The sequence below is a fragment of the Colletotrichum fioriniae genome, assembly GCF_027942845.1.
Source record: "Colletotrichum fioriniae strain IMI 355084 chromosome Unknown scaffold_9, whole genome shotgun sequence".
NCBI lineage: Eukaryota > Fungi > Ascomycota > Sordariomycetes > Glomerellales > Glomerellaceae > Colletotrichum > Colletotrichum fioriniae.
The window spans coordinates 356,432-380,086 of record NW_027076845.1 but is presented as its reverse complement, the minus strand read 5'-3'; the positions used below and the strand labels follow the sequence as shown (position 1 = coordinate 380,086).

At 50.5% G+C, this 23,655-nt stretch overlaps 7 protein-coding genes across 7 annotated transcripts; 5 read left to right on the top strand and 2 right to left on the bottom strand.

Annotated features, from left to right (window-relative positions):
• Positions 1-2,786: 2,786 nt before the first annotated feature.
• N0V96_007572 (uncharacterized protein) lies at positions 2,787-4,190 on the top strand (the record flags this gene model as incomplete). The annotated part of the gene is made up of 1 exon (XM_053194465.2): positions 2,787-4,190. One exon carries the CDS (start codon positions 2,787-2,789, stop codon positions 4,188-4,190), a length of 1,404 nt encoding a protein of 467 aa, XP_053047961.2.
• Positions 4,191-5,375: 1,185 nt separating this feature from the next.
• N0V96_007571 (uncharacterized protein) lies at positions 5,376-7,646 on the top strand (the record flags this gene model as incomplete). The annotated part of the gene is made up of 1 exon (XM_053194464.2): positions 5,376-7,646. One exon carries the CDS (start codon positions 5,376-5,378, stop codon positions 7,644-7,646), a length of 2,271 nt encoding a protein of 756 aa, XP_053047960.2.
• A 2,199-nt stretch (positions 7,647-9,845) lies between these two features.
• Positions 9,846-10,691, top strand: N0V96_007570 (uncharacterized protein; the record flags this gene model as incomplete). The annotated part of the gene is made up of 1 exon (XM_053194463.1): positions 9,846-10,691. One exon carries the CDS (start codon positions 9,846-9,848, stop codon positions 10,689-10,691), a length of 846 nt encoding a protein of 281 aa, XP_053047959.1.
• Positions 10,692-14,043: 3,352 nt separating this feature from the next.
• N0V96_007569 (uncharacterized protein) lies at positions 14,044-14,912 on the top strand (the record flags this gene model as incomplete). The annotated part of the gene is made up of 2 exons (XM_053194462.2): positions 14,044-14,060; positions 14,117-14,912. 2 exons carry the CDS (start codon positions 14,044-14,046, stop codon positions 14,910-14,912), a joined length of 813 nt encoding a protein of 270 aa, XP_053047958.2.
• Positions 14,913-16,975: 2,063 nt separating this feature from the next.
• Positions 16,976-17,455, top strand: N0V96_007568 (uncharacterized protein; the record flags this gene model as incomplete). The annotated part of the gene is made up of 1 exon (XM_053194461.1): positions 16,976-17,455. One exon carries the CDS (start codon positions 16,976-16,978, stop codon positions 17,453-17,455), a length of 480 nt encoding a protein of 159 aa, XP_053047957.1.
• A 552-nt stretch (positions 17,456-18,007) lies between these two features.
• Positions 18,008-19,569, bottom strand: N0V96_007567 (uncharacterized protein; the record flags this gene model as incomplete). The annotated part of the gene is made up of 3 exons (XM_053194460.2): positions 18,008-18,137; positions 18,200-19,284; positions 19,360-19,569. The coding sequence occupies 3 exons, from the start codon at positions 19,567-19,569 to the stop codon at positions 18,008-18,010; spliced, it is 1,425 nt and encodes a 474-aa protein (XP_053047956.1).
• A 1,765-nt stretch (positions 19,570-21,334) lies between these two features.
• On the bottom strand, positions 21,335-22,191 carry N0V96_007566 (uncharacterized protein; the record flags this gene model as incomplete). Its single annotated transcript, XM_053194459.1, has 3 exons — positions 21,335-21,712; positions 21,781-21,840; positions 22,036-22,191. The coding sequence occupies 3 exons, from the start codon at positions 22,189-22,191 to the stop codon at positions 21,335-21,337; spliced, it is 594 nt and encodes a 197-aa protein (XP_053047955.1).
• Positions 22,192-23,655: the final 1,464 nt, after the last annotated feature.

The window sequence follows — 23,655 nt, the reverse complement described above, 5'->3', positions numbered from 1 at the left end:
CACTGGAGTGGCCCAGGGAAGATGAGATTTTGTGGCGGACGAGGCGGCGGAGGGGCGCGAGGTGGGGGAGGCAGGCGGAGACGATTGCGATGGATGGTTCTATTGCGGACCAGATGAAGACGGGGCCCATTTGCCAGGTTATGTCGAGGGCGCGGGAGAAGGTTGAGAGGTGGGTTATGCGGACTATACTTGCTACGCAGACGCTGGAGGGGAGTCTGGGTTAGTATGGGCGTCTTGTATAGGTATCGGTTGTGATTGCTAAAGGTTATGGGTGTATTGGTGGTGAAAAGAAGGGGGGAGGGAGAAAATGGCGGTGGCTTACAAACTTCCTAACAACATAATACTGCAAACAGCAGCCTTCTTCCTACCCGACATTTGCAGCTTTAAGATCTGCGGGATGGGAATCAAGAGGACGATGACGTCGTTGACCATGTTGATGATGGCGAGCGCGAGGTAAAAGGTGTTAATGTCGATGCATTTGCCCTCTTCGCCCACAAATTGGTTCCAGTAAAACGAGAGCGGGCGACACGCGTTGGCCATGGTGGCCCAGATGATGATGGGTAGGCGATGGAGAGGACGTAGCCTGCGACAAGGGAGAACTTGAAGGACGGGGAGGAGGCGGTGGAGAGGAGGAAGATGCGTTGGTAGAAGAGGAGGATGGAGATTTTGGTGGCGGCGCAGGCAGTGCCGTAGATGAAGGTGTAGGCGTAGAGGATCTGTGTTTAGGCAGTCAGTATGAGCTTGGAGTTCAAGCTCGCTGAGGGTTTGCAATTCTTCTGAGGAGGATCTCGATGGAGTAGGATCAAGAAAAGGTGGCTTACTTTGAAGACTTGTGTTAGGTCTAGAGGTGTGAATGACCAGATGTGGTTACCTGCGCCGTAGGCTCCTCCTGCGATGCTAAGGCCGACGGTGGCGCCTACGAGAAGCTGTGATGAGACGATATCATTAACATCGTGAACATCCTCAACTTCCATGAGATTAGTATGAATCACTTACAAGTGAGAGAAGAATCGTCCAATCATCAGCCCTTAGACTATGCCCTTGAAGAAACCTCGCCATCAGCCGGAGCACCACGGCCACGGAGGCTAGCACGGCTAGTACTATGACGGCGGCATCATTGCGAGCGACGCTGCTTTCTGAAATGTCGAGGCCATCTGGAGGTGGACCAAAGATGGCGACGATGTTGGGATCAGGTTCCATCGTCGGAGGAATGAGAAGTTGGTGTAAAGTCGAAGGGAAATACTACATCACGGCGAAAGGGTTGATAGGGACGGGAGGAGAGGACTGAGATGAGCCTACGTGTTCATGGGTGACATCCATCCTATGAGATCCCAAGAGTTGACATTTCTTCATGGGATCTCAAAGTTGGGTCAAAGAATCGTTGCGGCACAGCTTGGTGTCCCAGGAGGCGCAAAAAGCAAATATGATGCATGTTGGAGGAGTTGGACGTGTATCTTTCGGATACCCTCCGACCCAGGTAAAGCCGTGGTATTCGCAGCTGCTCTGCGTATAATCTCCACCGTGATGCTTCCGTGCACCGTTGCATTCACGTTGGACATCCCCGTCCCGCATACCCAACGGGTCCAGTCTCTTCGTCTGTATCCAGAGGGTGCAGGGTTCAAAATGCTGTTGGTAGTGGGCAGACAGGCCCGGATTTCCGCATGGCCTGATGCTTCCCTTTCTGGCTCGCCAAAGGGCCAACAATGTGGATCGTTTCTGATTTCTTCCATTCAAGGATTATCTGCACAGACGGGGAAGCTCTGTGTTTGCGGAATCTGTTCTGTGATCCGCAATTCCCCTGGAGTCTTGACACTTCATCTTCGTTGGTGCGCGTCCCACGCAAGCAGGAACAGGAATGTAATGAGCAAGCGTTGATGGGCCATACTCACGTTCCTGCTGAAGTGCCCAGACCGCCCAACAGGACTTTGAGATGACAGGCCATCCTTGTCGGAAAGCTGAATTTGCTTCAGAGCGCAAAATGGTGACTCGAGAATGAGATGGCTCGAGTATCTCTAAAAAGGGATGACGGGTGAACGTTGCAACGTCGAGGAGCCGCTGATCCTGCCGTCCTTCACCAACGGCCCGTCTGGCTGCTTTGTCTCGGGGAACCAGGGGTCCGAGTCCCGCATGGAAGGATAAGGATATCACATGTGGCTTCCTCTTCGTGGCCTACTTCTATCTAAATGACGGACACTTCCAGCTTGTTGGTTGATGCTGGAAGTGGTCTACTATCGACGCACTACTTTGTAGCACGAGGATACTTGTTGACCTGGATACTGATCAGCGAGAGCATCAGCCAAGCCTGTATTAATTACATATTCTTGAGTTTGAGGACAAATCTCGAGCTTGAGATGGTCGAATGGGCCTTTTCTCTTTCCTTGGCTCCTACTCCATGTGGAGTGAAGGAGGTCGATCCTGGTTCTTGTTGGAACCAGGGCTAGAAAACACAGAACAGGGTCGACAGTCTATTTCACGCCGTCAAGACAGGGAAGAGAACACCGGCAGGTTCCTGTCTTTAGTACCAAGTCTTTGAAAGAAGTATCCCCTGAAGTCATTGCCTCCCTTGCTGGAGGATTGTAATATGCTATGACCTGATTTGAATGTACGAGTGCGGCGTGGCTAGCATGCGTTACATGATGGTCTGGAGCGTTAAGCGTACGGACAAAGACACAGCGAAGGACTTCAAGTATCAGGTATAATTACAGTCGCCATTCTTGAGCCTTTTGCTATTACCATACTTTTTACAGCAAAAAGTATTTGCATACACTTCGCGTACGTCAACAGTCATGGGTTCCTTATCGGGCTTCACAGAGATCCCAGATCTCACGCCCCTCGAGCGTATCGGACCCAAAGGCTACCTTCGATATGTCTTCCCTTTCCAGCTCCCCGAAGATTACGACCTCGATCAAGCTGCTTCTATTTTACGCGCAGGGTATGAAGCCGCACAACAGCGTATCGCTGTTTTGGGATGTGAAGCTGTTCCAAACCCAGACGCAAAGCAAGCCGGCGTCTTGAAGCTTCAGAGACTCCGTCATGGAGACATTGAAGGCATCACCGTCAAGGACCTTCGAGCTCCCAGAGCTTTCCCCATGACTTACTCGGAACTTAAATCCAAAAACTTTCCGGTGGCTTCCTTTGACGCAAATACTATATGCCGGCGCTCGGTGTGGGCAACTCCGGTTGAGAGGCTGCCCGTGTCTCTTCCGCAAGCCAACTTCATCCAAGGAGGGCTGATTCTTTCCTGGTGCATATTCCACATGTTTGGAGACGGGAAGACGTTCCTGATCTGGACCAAGATCTGGGCAGAAGAATGTCGTCGAGCCCAAGGCCTCGAGATCACAGATCCCTTCAAGCTCGATGAAGCGTTTCTCAGAGACCGTCAACGCATCATGAGCCCAACCGGCAAGAACCCAGGTCGTGCGGAAGACCACCCAGAGTACACCATCATCCCCTTCACGCCCGAGGGCATGCCGCCGAAGATTCTCTCCGAGGACCACCGCGGCCAAATCTTCTACTTCTCGCCTGAGGCCCTCGCCAGGCTCAAGGCCGAAGCCTCTCCGGAAAACGCAACGGAGCCCACGAAGCAGAGGTGGGTCTCGACCAACGACGCGCTCTCGGCGCTGCTCTGGCGTACCGTCATGGCGGTGCAGTCACCCCTCGAAACCCTTGAGGGCGACCCGGTATCTGTCTTCAACATCGCCGTCGACGCCCGCCTGCGTACGGACCCGCCGGTGCACCCGGAGACCATGGGCTGCTTCCTCGGCTACGTGGCGGCTTCGGCGCCGATCCGTAAGATGCTTGGCTCGGCGTCCCTAGCCGACTTGGCGATTCTGGTTCGTCAGGCGTTGATCCGCGCTGACAACCAGTTTGTCGACGATGTGGCTACGCTCATTGACGCGGTGGAGGATGTGAACCGTATCATCCCTACGGCTCTCCTGGATGTTCCCGGCAACAACTGCATTCAGACGTCATGGGTGAACTTCTCGTTGTACGATGTGCAGTGGGGACCGGTGCTGGGCGACACGATCCAGGCCGTTCGCGCGCCGCATGTTGGTGTGATCAATGGGTTGCAGGTTGTTATGCCTATCTTGCCGGACGGTGGGATGGAGATCCTTGTGGGCGTTGAGAAGAACTGCTTGGACAGGTTGTTGCAGGAGCCGTTGTGGATGAAGTATGCAGAGACGAGGTGAAAGGAAAGCAGGAGTACTACCAGTTGGGTGTAAAAGCTAGTTGCGTGGCAGACCGTTTCAATTATTTCTACATGTAGCTTGACTATCAGTGTTCTCTTGCGATGCGGGTTTTCATACAATGCGTTGGTCTTATAACATTATCAATTGTCTCATCCAATATGCACTCGTTTCAGGTCAAGTGTACCAGACTCTAGCAAAGTCCGGGACCATTTGTCGTCGAATTAAAGACAAGTGAATTTTTGTGTGGTAATAATAATTATCAGCTTTTACACGGCTCTTCTTCATGAAAATGGCCTCTTAATTTGAACATTCGCCGTAACTAGATGATTCAGCTTTCAGACCAGAAATTCACTGAATTTTCTATTCCATGATATTCCTCGTTCTGATACGAGGGCTTTTATTACATCTAGCTTATGCCACATGGATCATCAACATCCCACCGGCCTCTTTGGTTCCAAAAGAAACTTTTCATTTTATTATAATGGATCAAAGACTTTTACCTAACTTCAATCGTAATGACACTTACTGAAAATGTTTCGAAACGGAAAGAGAAAACTCCGGGGCAAGTACATGGCCCTTCTAAGTCTTTCAGTTTTCTTCACCAGCATTCAGCTAGAAAAGCTCGCTGAAAATGGTCCGAGTCAGCCCCCTCAACTCCTATTTGACCATGCACTAGAGCCAACGTGAGTGCTCCGGGTAAAGTATTTTGCTGCAGCCGTTTGACTGAGAAAATCTTCTATCATTGGCGAATCGGATGGATTACTAACGTTTGATGTTTGTCGTCTGAAGTTAAACGAAGCATTTCGATTTGAGTGGATGAGAGGACTCAGACAAGACATGGATATGAACTCAGATTTGAGTTCACCGGGGTCCGAAATTGGTACCGCATAAAGCTGTTGATGGTGATAAACTCAAAACCCCCTGATAGCCCCTCAACGGGCAATACCCATCGGCTCCCGCCCCCCAAAGCAGATATTAGAGATGAGAATGTCCTATGGTCATATCGACTGAAGATCTTCACTGATCATTGTCTTCATTTTTCGTGTAGCCTCATTAGAGGATATTTCAAGTCACTCATTATTGTCACTCTTTTAAACAATGTTCAGCAAAACCATTGTGGCAGTCATCCTGCTGTTCGGAGGCGTTCAATCCCACCGGCACCATGGATTCCACAGTCACGGCGAAATGCGACGCTCAGTTATCCATAACGTGAGGGCAAATGGAGAATCAGCGAGAGGAGGATCAGACAACGTTTTCGTGAAAATTTCTCACGACCGGCCAATTCTAGTTCCGTCGAGAGCAGATCACCCACAGAAACCGGTCGGAGTCGATAACAACGACAACCCAATCCAAACCAACAAATTCTACGCGAACTTCTTCGCCAATAACCAAGACAACGCGACATGGACTCACCCTTACTCCGTCTGGTGGTCTAATGATACCGTCAAACAGGGCCACGGCTTGTCTATCTCTCATAAGGATCGGCGCAACTTCATCTACGGGCCTGGAGAGCCCGTGCAGTCTTTCGAGGATCCATTCTTTGATCAATCTATCGCGCTTTCGGCACGGGAGCTGCAGAATGGAACGGTTCTGACTACAGACTCGCTGACAGCATTTTCCGCCAATGTCAACCTTGCAACAGGAAAAGGCGCCAAACCGATTGTCTCATTCCCCGTAGTCCAGGGCATGGCTTTCGTCACAGGTGTTTACAACGACGCGACCGTTCTCATCCAGTCTCAAAAGCACTTCTCAAACATCACCGACCTTCGTTTGAGTTCCCATGGACTTGGAGCTACAGTGTATGGGTGGGATGCGCGATTGGGCGATGGATCGAGTTGGTTGATTTACCTCAACCCAACTTCCACGTCTGAGAGACCAACTCTTCGGATGACTGACAAGGGAACCATTTTGGGACCAAAGCAATTTACTGGAACTGTTCAAATCGCCAAGAACCCAGCAGGTAGAGCCGGAATTGACGTCTTTAGCAAGGCCGCTGGAGCGTACCCGGTTGGCGCCACGCTCTCGGGCTCTGTCTCCGGCAAGACTGGAACTTATACCCTGGCGTGGGAAAAGAAGGGGATCAAGGAACGATCACTTCTCATGTTTGCTCTGCCGCATCACGTCAAGTCATTTGACCAAAAGACCGCCAGGGGTTTAACGAACATCACATTGGCGAGTACGACCAAGGGAATTGCCACGGCTACGCTTGCGGACGAGTTTACCATGGTGGAACCCGAACTCCCGACGGATATGGGCTTTGATCCTTGGTCGCCTAGTCTTGGATCAGTGGGATCCGCGGGCTCAGCAGCAACCGTTTCAGAAGACGCTAAAGCTGCAATCATTATGGCAGCAAAGATCGAGCTTGCGCGGGACATTACAACCCTGACCAACTTAACGTCCAAGTATTACGCTGGAATCGCCTTTTCGGTTTACGCAAGGGCGATTTATGCTGTCAACAACATTGCTGGAGATACCTCATTCACAGCCAGCTCGCTCACTAAGCTTGAGGCTGCGTTTGACAAGTATGTCAACAACCAGGAGCCAAACCCCCTGTTCTACGACGACGTGTGGAAAGGCCTGGTCTCTTCTGGGTCGTACGGCAACAACGACTCTTCGATCGACTTTGGTAACACGTATTATAACGATCACAACTTTCACTACGGCTACTATGTGTATGCTGCTGCAATCATTGCCCACTTCAACCCATCTTGGTTGACAAAGAATGACGGCCTCAACAAGATTTGGGTCAACAACTTGATTCGTGACTGGTCCAACCCATCAACCGAAGACCCTTTCTTTCCCTTCTCGCGAAACTTCGACTGGTTTCATGGCCACAGCTGGGCCAGGGGTGTACTTGAAGCGCCGGATGGCAAGGACCAAGAGTCCTCTGCCGAGGATGCTTTCTCGACGTACGCGATCAAGATGTGGGGCAAGGTTATTGGAGACGCCAAACTCGAGGGCCGAGGCAACCTCCAGCTTGCCGTGACGGCACGCAGTCTTCAGTCATACTTCCTCATGGCAAGCGACAACGATGTTCAGCCGCCCAACTTCATTGGAAACCGCGCGACAGGCATTCTCTGGGACAGGAAGATCAACCACACGACGTACTTTGGCGACGAAATTGCTTATATTCAGGGCATTCATATGCTGCCAATCGTGCCGAGTAGCGCGTATGTACGGAAGGCTTCGTTTGTGAGGGAGGAATGGGACCAGTACTTTGCCGGCAACAAGTCGGGATCTCTCACTAGCGGCGGCTTCGCGGGCCATGTGTACGCTAACCTCGCGATTGCGGATAAGGCTGGTGCGGTTGAAAGTTACGAGTTCATGAAGAAGCAGACTCCTGACAGCCCCTACCTGAGCGGAGTGAGTTTGACATGGAATCTCGCTTACACGGCGGCGCTGGGAGGCAGTTTGGGATCGAACTCCACGCTGAACTCAACAAGAGGTGCGGTCTAAAGAGAATAACCGGATTTTTGTCTCAAGGTTTGAGTCTCGGTAAGCTAGAGTTGAGTCGCCGAAGCTATGTCTACGTCCTGAACCAGAGGAAGGGCTTCGCGGAGTTGAGAAGCGATTTGAACTGAGAGAGTCAGTCGTGCTTTCATGTACCAATACAGCAGCCCATAGAGCTGAAGTTGAGAACCCACGAGCAATTTTCCATCTTCTTGAAATTCGTTCCGAGAGCATCTGAATCACTTCTCGTAACAGAGTCTCGGTGTCACGACCGTAGTGTTCTCCTAGCAGGATTGCTGCTAAGCCGACCTTCTTGTACAGGATGACAGCGGTGAGAGGCATCCTGTCGAGTTTGAGAATGTCCACGGTCTTCTCCATACGCATCAGATCATGCGCAATGGTAAGGGCCATTTCAAGAGCTGCGATGGATGATTCCTTGACAAACAAAGGAAGTTCTTCCCCATCTTTACATGTCAACCTTTTCTCGTGGAGTTTTATTAGTGCCCTTTACTTTGTTAGCTGCCGCTCCCTGACGCATTTTTGGAGTATCACTTGCAAGAGATATACAGTAACCACTGTGTACTGGTGCTCCAACCGCCTCCAGCTTATGGTCAGGGTTTCCCGGATTTTCTTTTGTATCAGCATGTCGAGCTTCCACGAATCATGGTCAAGAAGTGTCTCAAGCTCGACAGACGGATTTCTGGTGCGCTGCATGACACTTTGCAGCGCGTAGAGGGCCTGGATTTCGCTGGCGAAGACCCCGTAGGTCTGAAAATCGTCTGCAGAAAATGCAAGCGGTTGGAACGAGCCGCTGGTATTGAGATCTTGACTCCATGTATCATCCTCTCTGGGAAGTATCGCACCGAGTCGAGCATCGCGAACAAGTGGTGCTCGTTCAGTGTTTCCAGTGGAATAAGAGTCAAGTCTATCGAGGAAGAAAATAGCCCACCACACACGCATCTTCTCCTCACTGAACACTGTAGCGGGATTCAAGGATTGGTGTAGGTCAGTGATGTGGCCAAGACTGGCACATATTGCCAGCGTGGCATACGCGTCAGACACGAGGCCCCGGCCTTGCTCGTATATAGTAAGTAGTAGGCCTGACTGGATGGTTTGCAAATGGCCTCTCGAATATTTCTGTAATAATAGGAATGACGACTTGCAATTATCATAGAGCGACGGAAAGAGAGGTTCGTTATATGGTGCCGAAGCAGAGGGTATCACCGGGGTGATGAGTAAAATGTGCAAGAGGAGACAGGCAAGCTCGGCAGATGGCCTGCTATGTAATGACGCTGCTTGTTCTCTCAACCTGGCTGGGTGAATGATCGGGATCCATTCGTGGATCGATCTCAAGTATCCATCGACCACTCCCTCTATTTCAAGGTCGAGGACTTTCAGCGTGGCCAATACGTGTGCTGTTAGCAAGTCGTCGTGGTCTTGGCGTGTTGATGGAGTTGGCCCTAGAAGAGAAGAAGGAACCCGAGGTGCCTCCTTGTAAGGAGAGCCGTAGTGACATAAACTATTGTTACTTTTCGGCATCAGTAATTCGAGTGCTTTGTAAAACAACGCTCGTTTCTGACTTACTCTATACACCGGCTACAAGCCGGTCGTAGCCGATCGCAACCCTTCTTCTTTGTCGAGCACGAATAACAGGCGTTTGAAGAAGGACTATCTGCCGACATACTCGCCTTAGTACAAGATCAAGTAACCTTGGCAAACACCACATTGGAATGAATTCGAGAGAAGTTTCGGAGCAGCCCGCAGAGCACTCATAGCGCGGACTGTTCCTGGAGAGTCAGGTTGCTGACAAACTGTTTCGGGTAGAATATCGAACTAGTCCGCCGCTAGTCCGCCGCTGACCCACCGCTTGCTGGGCCAAGACCGGGCCAACCCGCCGGAGTAGTGTCGGACAAGTGGCGTGCCAGGACCCAGCAATGCTACGATGCTCTTGAAGGGGCTGCAACATTGATCCTGAGACCAATACACTGTCATAAGTCATTTCTCGTGATGGGAAGTATGAGTTACTACTGGAATCATTCGCAATATTTTATGCCGATGGACTTTCGGGAGACTCTGCAGCCGATGCCATAAATAGCCCAGCTTTTTCCTCACTCGTGCCCAAATATTAAAGGAGAGACATGAATTTTGTCAATTACACTACCTGCTAATTCATTCAAAATTCAAAAAGATTTCACTTCTCTCACTATGGCAATTCCAGAGATTCGCGCCCCTTCCCTTTTCATCAGCCATGGAGCAGGCCCCCTCCCACTCATTCATCCAGGCTTGGAGGATTTCCGGCAGCAAGTCGCCAAATTGGGCAGCAAGCTCGATGGGGCCAAAGGAATTATCCTTCTATCAGCGCACTGGGAATCTAATGAGCCCGAAATCACTGCTCTTGAAGATCCCGGTCTCTACTTCGACTACGGAACTGTGGCTGCAGCCCAATCCCTCGTTCCACCAGAGGCCTACGAGACCAAATATCCCATCCGCGGAAACGCAGTTTTAGCCGCGGAAATCAACCAAAGACTTCAGGATTGCGGCTTCAGACCGGTTCTCGACTATAAGCGAGGCCTGGACCACGGTGTCTTTGTCCCGCTCAAGATCATGCGGCCCGAAGCAGACATACCTGTTGTCCAGGTGTCTGTTCTGACTGGGAAGGACGAGAAGGAGGCCACAGACAAGAACTTGCGTCTCGGTTGCGCCTTGGAGTACTTTCGAGACTTTGGATACGCTATCATGGGGAGCGGCGGATCATACCATGACTTCTTGACTATCAAAAATGTGTTTCAAGGTTCTAGCGAACTCCCCTCAGGGGCTGAGGAGTTTGAAAGCTACCTCGAGTCCACGGCGGCAATTGCCGACGCAAAAACTCGCGAAAAGGCTCTTAAGCGCTGGCGTGATAATCCATCGAGCTATGTGGCTCATGTGAGAGCCGAGGCTGAGCACTTTTGGCCGTTTCTTATTGCAGCTGGCAGTGGTGGAGACGTTTCTGGGCAGCAAATCCTCAAGCTTCTATCCCAAGGCATACCCATGAGCTTCTACGAGTGGTGAATAGTGACGTTTGAGTGGAGAAAGGTCACTGAATGGCAAATTAGGTTTGGGTGTTGGACGACCTTGACTGGGTGCTATTAGTAGGTAACTAAATAGTTTGCTTCAACAAGAAACTACATAAGTACAATATGAAAGTCACTTCCAAGATCCTCACACTATGTAACGGCTACCCAAGAAGAATCTGGCCATACTGGCACGCGGTGGAAAGATTGCAGGGCCGTCTGTAGATTGGAAGGAAGCCCAATAATTGGCCTTGTGGCCTGTCCACCGCGTGGCTGGCTGAGAACCTAACACAAACATGCTTGCGCCCCCTGTAGCAAACATCTTCACACCTGTTGAGAACCTTAATGACCACGAGCTGTAGTGTCAGGCCCACAGACACATTCTCGTGGTGCTTCCATGGCAGGTGTGCATATTGAAAGGCATAACTTGGCATGTTAGTAGATCAGAGCGTCGGATGGGGCAGGCAGGGCAAGGCACATTACGGCCAACTTGGCATATTCGCATCGTTGAGTTCAGTCTCTTACTACCTTACTCCATCTAGTGGTATCATTAAACATAAATAACTATTGTACTACACGGATATCTTGAATGTTCGTGAGTCCCTGCCCATGTGCCATGCGCCATCGCTCTGAATCGCAAACCCGCAGGAGAATAGAATTACACAGAATCCGCGCAAACCGTGTCCTCGTCCAACAATCCCATCAACCAATCTCGACAGGCTTCGAACTGATGTAAAAGCCGTTCGATCTAGACGGCGACTGAGGCGCCTCTACCACCGCTGGTGCTAATCTTGCCGAGTCGCGGTTGTATGCAGGAGGCTGTGATAACGCCATTTCCTGTAGATTGTCAAGAGCCTTCTGACGTCGCTTGAGATACCTGCACCATGTAATAGCGCAGACTACGCAAGTGATTCCAATGACACCAACACCGACTCCGATACCAGCCTGCGATCCAACAGGTAGACCACTGCCATTACTACCACCAGAAGACTCAGCGCTGCTGCTCTGTCTGGCAGTGGAAGTAGGTGTGCCAGCAGATGCGGTCTGTCGTCCACTGACAATCGTTTGTTGGGTCGAGGGTTCTGCTAAAAATACAGGTGAAAGGGTTTGAGTGGTGGTTGGGAGTTCGGAAGTTGAAGTGATTATCGCACTTGTGGATGTTAATAACGGTAGGGTTACTTTGGGAATCTCGGACTCGTCGGTGATATTGAAGTAGGCGTTGAAAGTCGAAATTTCCCTGATGAGACGGGTCGCCTTCGAATAGCCAGAGGAAAAAGACATTTGACGAGCCCAAGTCAAACTTGTTCGTCGCGACTGTCCATGTAAGCTCTTTGACGGGACCCGAGCCATCTTCTGGAGTTCCTGTTAGCGAGGCCAAGAAAACTCATTCTCTCCCATCAACTTACGGATGGAGAACAAAATGTCTCCTACGCTTGCGGAGTCGCCAATCAGAGATTGTTGCCAAAGTGCTATTGTGTAGTTTTTGAACTTTGTGCTATAAGAGATATTCTTTGTTTCTCCTATTCTCCATGTTTCTCTCTTTTGAACGGGGCTAAAGAACTGCGCATAGATGCAAGGGAAGAGGGAAAACCACAATATGACTGCGGAGAACATCTTGGAGAACTGTTTGTTGGTGCGCAATTGTCAAGTCAAGGCGGCGTTGACTCGACCACGAGCGTGATGTTGCTTCCTTAATATTAGACTCAGATCGACGGCTGGCCGTTGCCAGCGGATGCTACGCCCGACCCGGCACTGTGGTTCGGAGGCCCACAGGCGTGTTCCAAACCCTTGTCGAACTTCCAACACTTATCTGCTGGACTCTCAACTTCCAACAGCTTGCCTGCCACTTTGTTCCTACTTCACGGTCTAAATTCTTAAGTCGTCTGGGTCACTTTCTCGAGGGCTTGCTTCAGGCTGGCTCGGCTGGGTACTGTAGCCCGCAAGTCACTGATTGATCTCCATTCTTGCCGCTTACGCTGCATGCATGGACCCCTTGCATCCTTTTGTACTCCGCGAAGTCTGAACCTGCGTTGGCGTAGATCATCAGGAAGACTTGACACTCGACTACCCAAAAGCCTGCATATCTAGAGACTCTACAAACGCGGTCTAAAGTAAACGAACCCCAAATTCCTAGGAAAAGGCTTTGCATCCCCAATTTATAAGATCACGATGATATTCCGTATCATTTCCTTCACGGTGATGTTTGCTCTCGGCCGGAACAGGGTCTACCCCTGACCCTGAGATGTGGCTTTTCTGCTGGTTGTGCCAGTCAAGGGTGTCGAGAAAAGGTCCAATCATAACGTGAGAATTGTTGCCGCCCAATTTCTTACCGCCCGCCTTCTTGCCGCCGTTATTGAGGGCTCAGCGCAGACTTGCGGAACAAATACGAAGCAACGGCCTCGTATTGCCAAGGTGCTGTGATGCGTGGTGCATTCAAAGTCCCAACCAACGCCAAGCCTTTTCTGAAAAGCAAATCAGCTTTCTCCGGACTGCTCCCCTTTCTCTCATCCCAGGATCGGCCACTTTGGGTATGCATTTGCGATGAACACCTAGAACAAAGTTGCCTGCGTGCAGGGCTGAGAGCATGTCCCGTAAGATTGAAGGAAGATCTTCTGCCCTCTCCGAATCTTATCAGTCAGTAAGCAACCGGGTGGATGCTGGTCTTTCTTTTGGGGGTTGGCTGAAAATTACATTGTGCCCCCTCCCGCCCATCCCGCCGCCGGCCGAGATCTTTAATTAGAGAACCCACCATGCAGTCAAATACGGTTTGGCTTGCCAGCTGATTGTCCTCTTTCTTTCATAAGACTTGTCCCCCGTCAGGCTCACTCCGCTTGTTGGCTGTTTTCAAGACTCTCTTTTGCAAGTTTCCGGCGTTCTGCTTGTCCTTTCCTAATGCACAAAACGAGTAGGATGGCTTTTCTACCCATCAGGCCGACCTCCAAGAGGGACCTGTGCATCATTGCAGCAGTCTTCGTCACTGTTGTGTTATTCCTGCATAACCCTTTCCCAGACCACATCCCACGGCCGGGAGGCACAGCTTCAAAAGTCTCGTCAAAAAGTTTGATGAGCGCGATTCAAAACAGTACATTAGGCGTGAGTCCTCTCCCAACGCTGGTCGGGGCAAACACAATCTCACGATGCTGTGGATGTAGTTTGAAAAGATTTTCGTCGTTGGCCTTCCAAGCCGGACAGATCGCAGAGATGGCATGATTCTGCAAGCTGCGCTGAGTGAGATTGAAATCAATTTTGTTGATGGTGTGCCTGGCAACACCGTGGTCGATAAGGCGATACCAAAGACAAGCGAGCATGATCGCTTGCATGATGGCGCCATAGGCTGTTGGCGTGGCCACATGACTGCGCTCGAAGAGTGAGTCGAGTCCATGCTGACCACAAAATACTCAATCCACTGACTTCATCCCTAAGAATCGTTCGTCATAACCTGTCTTCAGCTCTGATCCTAGAAGACGATGTCGACTGGGACATCAGAATCAGGCAGCAGTTGCACGACTTTGCTCTCTCAGCTCAGACCCTTACTCAGCCTCTTGCCGATGGACCTTCGACTTATGCGGACCCAACATACCCGAGGCCGATCGAGAACTCGCCAGAAGTCGTTCCGGATATTCCTTTTGATTATCTCCCAGCTACCGTGTCCCCGAAAACATCACCATACGGTGACGACTGGGACCTGCTCTGGATCGGCCACTGCGGAATGCACTTCCCATTCCGAGACAATAAGAGTATACCGAAAGCTCGCATCATCCGCTCTAACGACGTAACCGTCGCTCCCAAGAAGAACCTATGGACGTTCAACATCCCATTCACTTTGAAAGAGACGTATCCGGAGCATACGCGGGCTTATCACCATGCCCAGGAGGGTGTTTGCACGCTAGGATATGCGGTTAGCCAAAGGGGAGCGAGGAAGCTCCTACATGAGGTGGCTTTGAAGGATGTCAGCGATGCGTACGACATTCTCTTGAGGTTCTTTTGCGAGGGCGCCAAGGGCAGAAAACCACACAACTGCTTGACGACACAGCCGGCTTTGTTCCACCATCACCGACCGGCCGGCCCCAACAGCGCAATGAGCGACATTGGGAACCACGGTGATGGCTTTAGGGAGGTCAGCATGACAGATATGGTGAGGTGGAGTGTGCGGTTGAATGCAGATGCGCTTCTCGAAGGGAGGAAGGATTTTTTTGACCAATACCCTGATGACATATGAGTTAATATACTAGATTCTTCGATGCTAGCTGGCTAGACTATGATTTAGAGTATGCGCTGCCAAGATACATGTATAATTGAAGATGCAGTTGCCGATGTCTCCTCCCAACCCCCCAGCCCCCCTCCCTCCCGGCAGAATCTTGACTGAGACGTCTCAGGGCAGGCTATCTCGGGCGTGTGAGACCATCGGAATGAGGTTCTACTGTTGTGATGATGACTCTTGAGACAGGGCCAGAGAAAACAACTACTGGCAATATCGAGTTCTTTTAAACTCAATGCTCACTAGTCTACATTTCTAGGACTTCGCATGTGTTTCAAAAGGCTGTAGGTGATTTCTATTGACACTAAGTCCTAACGTTGGGACACCTCTGCCCCTCCGTTACGTTCATTGAACTCCCGAGTCTGCTGCAGATATGTATGAACAGGGATCAGGGTATTGTTTCGGACAAAAAGAATAGTTTCCATTCCAAGTTGCGCTTTTGAGTCATTCACGACGGTGACGCTGACGGGTTGTTCTCCGCCCCTTCAGTGGAAGGCGGCGTTGGTATCTGATCACACATTAAAGTAGCCGGTGAGTTGAGAACTTAAAGCATCAGCATCACTTTGATGAGTACTAAGCGCCTGGCTGAGAGGGTCCAAGCAAGAGAATAGAATGATGCAGTACAATGAGGATTTTCTAAGACCCGAGTAGCACAAAAACGAATTCGAGTTGCAGGTCCAGGGAAAATAAACAGGCCAAATATGTGTAGGCGTTCATCATGAGAGAAGCGCCTTGAAGAAAGTTGATGAATCATAGAGCTTGGAGAACAGCGTCAGAGTTGTAAATGAATCAGCAAAATCTTTTGGCACATGCGAGGCAAGAGTCCGTCTTCCCACCTGTTTCGTGCCTGGCTCCATTGGTTTTGATGCGGATTAGAACTCTCATGTCAGTCTACACAACAATTTCGACCCGCCATGATAGTTATAAGATTCACCTACTGTCAAATCTCTTACTTTGGGTGGATGTTTTGTTTTTCTCTTTCGACAAAGCAAAGATCCTCCATCGTATAATTCGATTTCTTTTTTCAAGGTGTGGCAAAGTATAAATCTTGGGAAAATCCTGCAGCGACTGACAACCTTTTCAGCCTCTGTGCCCTAACACCTGGCTGCCTGCTTTAGAAAGCCTGCGTACTTATACTGTCGTTCAACCCTTTTTCCTAAAGTTCAATTCGCAAAAAAGAGATAAATATCTTTATGGTACAACGGGTTTCCGAAGCAAAGAATCCTCTTTACCGCTTGGAGACAATGATCGCCCCTGATCTGTTCTGTGGAACCATCGGGGCGACAACACGAGAAGGATTGCATGACGTCCCCACTAAGTGCCGTCAGCTTCCGTGTCTGAGCAACAAAACGGCTCGTATTTCACCGCTGAATCTGCAGCCCTGTTCCGCCTGACAATTGCCGCCTCTGTGCCGCACTCTAGTGCGATCTCAGGGCTTGAATACACAGCAATGATGTCACGTTGTATCTGCCATTGGCCTCTCTTCACAATTTTCGAATACGGTTTTTGCATTCTGGTTCTGCTTGAATACATTCACTGACAACTCTCACCAACGACCCAAGCCGCACGAGAAAGGAAGTTCTCCATGTTTACTAGGCAGAAGTTTAGCGAAAGAGATTTTCTCCTTGACCGACTGCCCAAGAAACCTGATGGGTTGGGACTTTGGTTCTAGCGCGGGTCATTCATCGGGCCTAGGACAAGGTATGATCGCGCAACGGCTGAAATGTTTCCTGCAGCGCCCTTGTCTAGGCCGATCAAAGGTCCACGGAAACTATGACGGCACGGACAGTAAGTGAGGGCCGAACCAAACGAACCACTAAACTGCAAGGAACGAGATTCTAGACCTGCAGCTGCTAGGGGTTGCCATGGCTCTTGTCCTGAGTATTTAAGAGCAGTGCGATAGACCGATCATCCCGGACTCCGATGAGCCAGGCCACTCTCGTTTTTGCCAGAACCACCTATCATCGAATTCGTGCTGTTGATCCGACTAGTAAGACCTGATTGTTCCCACCAAAACCACCAAAATGCAGCTCTCCACCATTCTCAGCGCCACTTTCGTCGCTGCGGCTTCAGCTGCCCTCCCGCCCATCAACTTGGGCTACCTCAGCTACCCCCACGGAAATCTCTTCGTTGCGTGGTCCCCTTTCACTCCCACAACGACGCAAGAGGTCACTGAAGTCTGCGACACCCGCGGCGCCGTGAAGGGCACCGCGACATGGACCACAATCCGCGCGTATAACACCTACGTCTTCAAGCCCATCTGCCGCAACCCTTTCAACGTCACTGACGCTGTGACAAACACCACATACTACAACTTGGAGCTGGCATGTGTGGACGACAACATTCCCTTGTACGCCAACCCCGAGGTCACCGCCGTTGTTGACACGAAGACAAACAAGACGGTGGAGACTTGCGTCCCTGTTTCGCTGAACGGCGAGTCTACATACGGAGCTTGCAGTGATCATTTCAGTGGCGTTTCGTACTCATTCGCCTGCTCAGCCTAATATGGAGTTGTGCCTTATGAAAAGCGGCCGTTTTGGAACGGCTTTGGAACGGTGCACTAGTGTTATTGCACTGGTATGGACTTTGCATAAATCGAGGCTTCAACTTACCCCTCGGCCTCTTCGGAGAGGTTGCTGCAATTTATTAATGAAGGCATGAGAGCGCGTACATCAATAGAATTCAGACACATACTTTTCCCAAGACCAATCACTGTTCAGATGATACTTGAAGCTGTGTTGAGATGAACTTCAGATTTTGGTCATGTCAAGTATCCATGTATCATCAAAAGAGAGTAAATGACAAGACGAAAGGTGGTTGGAGACGATATGAAAATACGTGCTATTGGAAGGTACTTTTACTCTGTAATATATGATCGGTATCTTCAATACTATACTTGTGCATATCGATGCGGATTGACAATACTCAAAGTGCAGAATCGAGCAGACAACACATGTCGTACTTTCTATGAGTCTCTTGTTATACGTCCACCGTAGAGTGAGTTTAATGCTTATCTACATGTTCCAATACTTCGAGACGAAGTCATGGAAAACAGCTTATGCAATCTTGAACCACTGACCAAACGCCCCTGAAGGATCGAACTTCTTCTTCAAAGTCCTGAGTTTATCTAAGCTTGAGCCGTAGATGGCTTGAAGCTCCTCATCCCCATGAGCAAAGTTGATGTATCTGAACACTCGTTAGTTGACCATATCTAAAACAGAAAAATAGTAAATGAACGTCCAACTTACGTCGGGTTCACGGTGGCACTCGAAGAGAAGCTCCAGATATTTCGGACTTTTGCGCCGAATTCCAGAGCTTGGGTATCTAGGCTCGCATCCTCATACCATGGGATGACAATCGCCTGCGCGAACGCTCCTTGGCGGAGCTCGTCTTGCATAGCTGCCGACCCAGAAGGAATCGACTTTGCGGTGGTCAGGTTGTATCTCTCGATCAACACAGCTGAATTCTGTGCACCTGTCTGTTTTTGGAAATCGGTGTATAGAGTCCAGATCTCAGGCCATGTTTCCGACTTCATGTTGTTAATCGTCGTGCTGTATGCCGGTTTGCGTCCTCCGCGGGCGCAGAAGTTGTCGTTGGCGGCGTTCCATTGTTGGTAGGGAGTGACCACGCTGGAGTTCGTCAGGGGTCCGAGGTTGTACAAAGGCGCAAAGGCGGTGCGGCCAGCTTCTTCGGTTCCCTCGCGTAGGAAGCCAGTGACAAGAACCATCGGCGAGTTCGAAGAGTCGCCGGAATTTGTCAGCACCAGGTAGACGACTTGTTCCGGGAGCAACGGAAGATCTTGGATGGTCTGAGCCACATCTGCGATCTTTGAGGAGTCAAAGGTCAGAGACATGATCCAGGATGTACGACTTGGTGTCGCCCATGCGTTCACTGTTGCGGAAGTGACGATGCCAAAGTTGGGTGCTGCGCCCCTCAGAGCCCAGAAAAGGTCCGGGTTAGATGAGTTTGAAACGGTCAGAGCCTCTCCGGTGGCAGTAATTACGCGCATAGACAAGATGTTGTCGACAGCAAAGCCATGTTCACCCATGATGTTGCCATATCCACCGCCCAGGGCTGCCCCGAGAGCGCCGACGCAGTTGCAGTTGCCGGTTTGGACCAAGACGCCTGCAGCGTCAGCAGCAGCAACGACATCGCCAATGAGAGCTCCTCCACCAATCGTCGCTGTCTTTTTGTCGGTACTGATATTAACCTGGTTGAAGCCGGCAAGATTGATCAGGACGCCGTTGCTGCCCAGGTTGAATTGTTTGGTAGCCCAACCATTGCCGCCATTCTGGGGGAGGAAAGAGATGTTATTTGTTGAACAGTACTTGACCTGTGTGGCAGATAGATATCAGCATGTGCAAAGTAGAGGGTGATCCGATGCGGCCGAAAATGTCGGTGCACCTACCACAGCACTCAAATCCTTCTCGGATGTCGCATTCACAATGACTGATGGCAGAGGTACATCGAAGTCACTCCAACGTTCTCGAACTTCGACGGCCACGGAGGAAGTCGAGACAAGGTTTTGCAAATCCTCGGCTACGGAACGGGCGTTGATGCTAATGGCAGCAGATGCTACCATTGAGATGAGCTGCAGACCGATGATTAGGGACCGCATGGTGTCGTCCGGGGGTAGCAGTGGCAGGTGATCGTCGGCGAGAGACTGTGATAGCCAAGAAGCTCGTGCATGGACGACCGCAGAGCAGGACAAGTTTCTTTAAGGGCCTGCGAATGTGCGCGAGTTCACCTCTGCGTCTACAAGTATGATGTAGGATGCGATGAGACTCCCAGCCACATGACCCCCTTGGATCCACGCGTAAAGTCCTGGACCATTATAGAAGAGGCATATGCCGACTAATTCTCCCGGTTACCATGGTATGCAGCTGCGTTGGTGTTGGTCGCTGCTAGGTCGCATAGTCTTGGTAGGGATCAAACGGACATGAGGTTCTCCATCTTGGTCTGCACCATCATACCATGCCACCATCAAAGGGGGGAAGAGGAGAGAGAGGGGAAACTCCTCTCTCCATCAGTCAATCCATCTTCAATGTGACCGTCGCATCTCGGAGCTTGCGGCCACTAACGAGCGGACTTCTGGGCGAATATTACTATTATAAGACAAGGGGCGTTGGAAATCCATCGCAGAAAAACGACGCAACCGTTCCCATCCTTGGCAAAAGATTACGGAATCCCAACCGCGACATGGTCGTGTCCGGTCGCCCTGGCATTGCAGGTGGAGCTTGTTGCTGGGTTCGACCTTGTCTTGCGGGACATACGATACCAAACGGTTCCGCTGCACCGATTGTCGAAAGAGAAAACCCCCCTTGGCGAGATAATCATCCCCTCTCTGCCCCCGCCGACCCGTACTGTGGAGGTTGTGGATGAAGAGGTTATTTGGACATCTGAAGCACACCAAGAACTGTGCTTTGGTTATGTCCGTAAGTCCCCGGCACGGCGGCACCGCTGCTCTCCGAATCGCAATCTTAGCAATTTGCCAGGGTCTACGTGGAATTTTCGAAGCCACGCGGCTTATCGACTGACGAAGTCCTGCGACTGACACCCAAATTCGACAATTTTGGTTGAGTGACGTTTAATAGGGGGCATTGCTGCTTCAATTGCAAGTTGGTTCGGATACCATCGTATAAATTGATTAGGTCAAGGATCGATAAACAAACGTGAGTGCCAAAGTCTAGCTCAGGTCCGGTGTTACCATAGCAGTCGGCAAAGGTACAAGTGAGGTATCTTCAAGAAAAACAACAAAATCTGTCTCATTAGAACCATGAACAAAAATGTCAAAAATCAACGCTCAAACATATCTCTCCCTCAAACTAGTTCTCCTGCTCATAATCCAACACCATTAGTCCTTAAGTTGGCAGTACTCGAGCTGTCTGAAGGCTCAATCGTCTGATGAATCGTTGTCTCTCTAAGAATATCTCGTCCTTCGGGAGAGCCTGAGCGCGTCTTGTCGTCGTTTCGAATCATCTCCAGTTCATCGAGCTCTTCATACGGCGTTCTTGGTGTTCTCATACTGTTCTTCCCACCAATACGTCGCGATGATCCGTACTCGTAGGAATCGTTTCCTGTCGTGATGGGCTTGGGGAAGAAGTGCACCCAGATTGGCCGGAGTGTTGGGAGACAGGCGCAGACAATGGCCAGCGACAGTTCAATGTTGGTCCAAAAGAAGACGGGGGCAGTATAGTCTTCATGCCACCGTTAGAGAAGGAGCCGTAGTTGATGAGTATGAATTTGACTCACAGATGACATCGTTAGGGTGCTTGACATACTCTTCGGCGATAGCAAAAGTAGCCACCACTCTCGTGACACTCACAGCGCAGACGCTTCACTGCGTTAGCAACCACTTTCTTCTGCCAATGTCATTAAAGAACCTACGCAGCACCAAGTCCCAACATTGCAATGACTGCAAGTTTCTTCTTAAGGGGCATCTGGACTTTGAGGACCATCGCGACCGGTAGTACGAGAATGACAAAGTCCGCAATGACGTCGGTGAACAGAAGCGCGAGGAACATCGGTACAGTCTGAACGCACGAGTTGCCATAGTAGGGCTCGATGAAGACCGTGATAGGGAAGCAAGTGAAGAGATGGGAAAAGAAGAAGCTAACCGTCCATCCGATCACAAAGGCTAGTACGCCAAAGACGACGTAGCGAAACCTTTGGCTTGGGAAGAGGGTGTAATACAACACGAGGATGGATGATTTGACGAGCCCCAGGCCCAGAATCGAAATCATATTGAGTGCAAACTTTGTCTAATGTGTGAAAAGCTTGTTAGCAGGGTGTCAGATGCGACGCCGGCGCACTGGAAAGCTGAGCTCACCTCTTCGAAGAAGATCAACCCTGGATCATCCATAATTGGGGAGCCGTCGGGGAACGTGGGCTGATGTTGTCCTAAATGACCATGAATTGCAGCTTGCCTTCGTGTCAGTTCCTCCTTCTTCCGAAGTGATCATAGAAATTTGAGACATACTAGCTAGTTGCAGAGTACAGCAGGTGATTGATACCAGCTGTTCAAAGTGAGCACCGGTCAGTATATAATCTAGCCAATGGCTTCAGGCTCCATCTTCAGACTTACGAGCGCTGCTCCAGTCAGGTAGTCGTCCCATGCAAATCTTTTGACGAGTAGCTTCGCCCAGACGCGAAGTCCATAGAACGCTGTAGGAATAATCATGAACCCAATGGCCAGGCCGATCATCTGACCCTTGGTGTAGTCATGGTTCATCGTCACCATGTTGGACGACTTGAGAGTGTTTGCGCAGTGTTGAGGACACAGACTTCCACCGAATTTCGATCGTCGCCGCTGCAAGATGGCAAAGAGAGTCGAGGCTGCAAGCAAGGAGCGTATTCAATCTGCACAGCAGACAATCCAAATGCGGGAATGTCACTGGAGATACTGAGAGATATGTATCACAAAGGTCTGAGGGGTCATCCTGTTCATGATGATAGAGGAGGTACAGTGAGGAAAGTGCAGATTGTCACAGTCACCTTCCCACGAGAGACGACCCTTTCCCTTCCATCGAGTGCTGGCGTAGCATGTGGCATTTACCGCGTCGCAGTGGTAGTAGCACTACCATGATAAAACAGGATAACATTTAAGCGCTCAGGGCAGTGCCGCAGGGGGTAAGAAGTTATCTGCCACTGATAAAACCCAAGGTTCTCCCAGGCGAGAAGGCGTCCTTGATCACAGCAAGAACTGGTTACCATGCCCTGTGTTTCGGACGACCCGAGTCAGGTTCCTTGTCCCCCATTGCCCCGATGAGCGTGGCCAGAGGCCGTGACGTTGCAATGCGAACTCATGAAGCCCCACTCGTTCCCTTGTCCAGAGGCACGGCGAGTGACAGAAAACCGTGATCCCCCGCCGCGGTACCGGGGGTTCAAATACCGTGAACTCTAATTACCCTCCCTTCGGGTTCCGGTTCCTGAAGTGGGCAGAGCTACGAGCAGAACATTTGCCTATGATTTTCCATTTGCCGCCGAACGAGATGAGTCTCAGTGATTTAGACTCTTGCAACTTGGGATGATCGATAGTCAAAACGACAGTGGCTCCGGAGCCATGGTTATCGGGTTGGGCGTTCGTAAAAGTTTGTTCATAGAAACATGGAAGAATTCTGAACTAGCACAGTTCAAGGCGCCAGTACCAACGAAAATTCTTTCCGCGATCCGCGGGTTGTTGCGGTTTATACCATTTGGTAAAATATCTCTGGTAATAGCGTTGCTGTGTGCGCAGAGGTACGCAGTATTATCTCGTAATGATCCCCCTTTTTACCCCTGGCATGGCGCACACACCTTGATACCTGCACAGCTGCAGGCTGCATGCCCCCACGGAATAATTCGAGAGCTTTTGGGGGACCATGCATCGGTGCGTCGTAAGGGAAGAACTTATGAAACTTTATCGGCCGAGTGTTGAACCAGTGATAGACAAATGTGGATTGGCCTGGCTTGCGATGTTGTTGCACAGATGATGTATGGATAGAAGCCAGACGAACTAACACTGCAAGTACTCCTTGCTTGGGTCGAAAGAGAGTTCAGGTGGTCACTACCGTAGCCCAACGATTACCGCGCTGATATTTGATGCCGATAAGCGCGATCCCAGGATGTGGAATTGCCTTCCTCCCGTCTTTCTTTTGGACATTTGAAAAGCTTCTTCGTTCATGACGGGCCTGATTTATTAAGTCAACGAACCATAGTCGCAGAG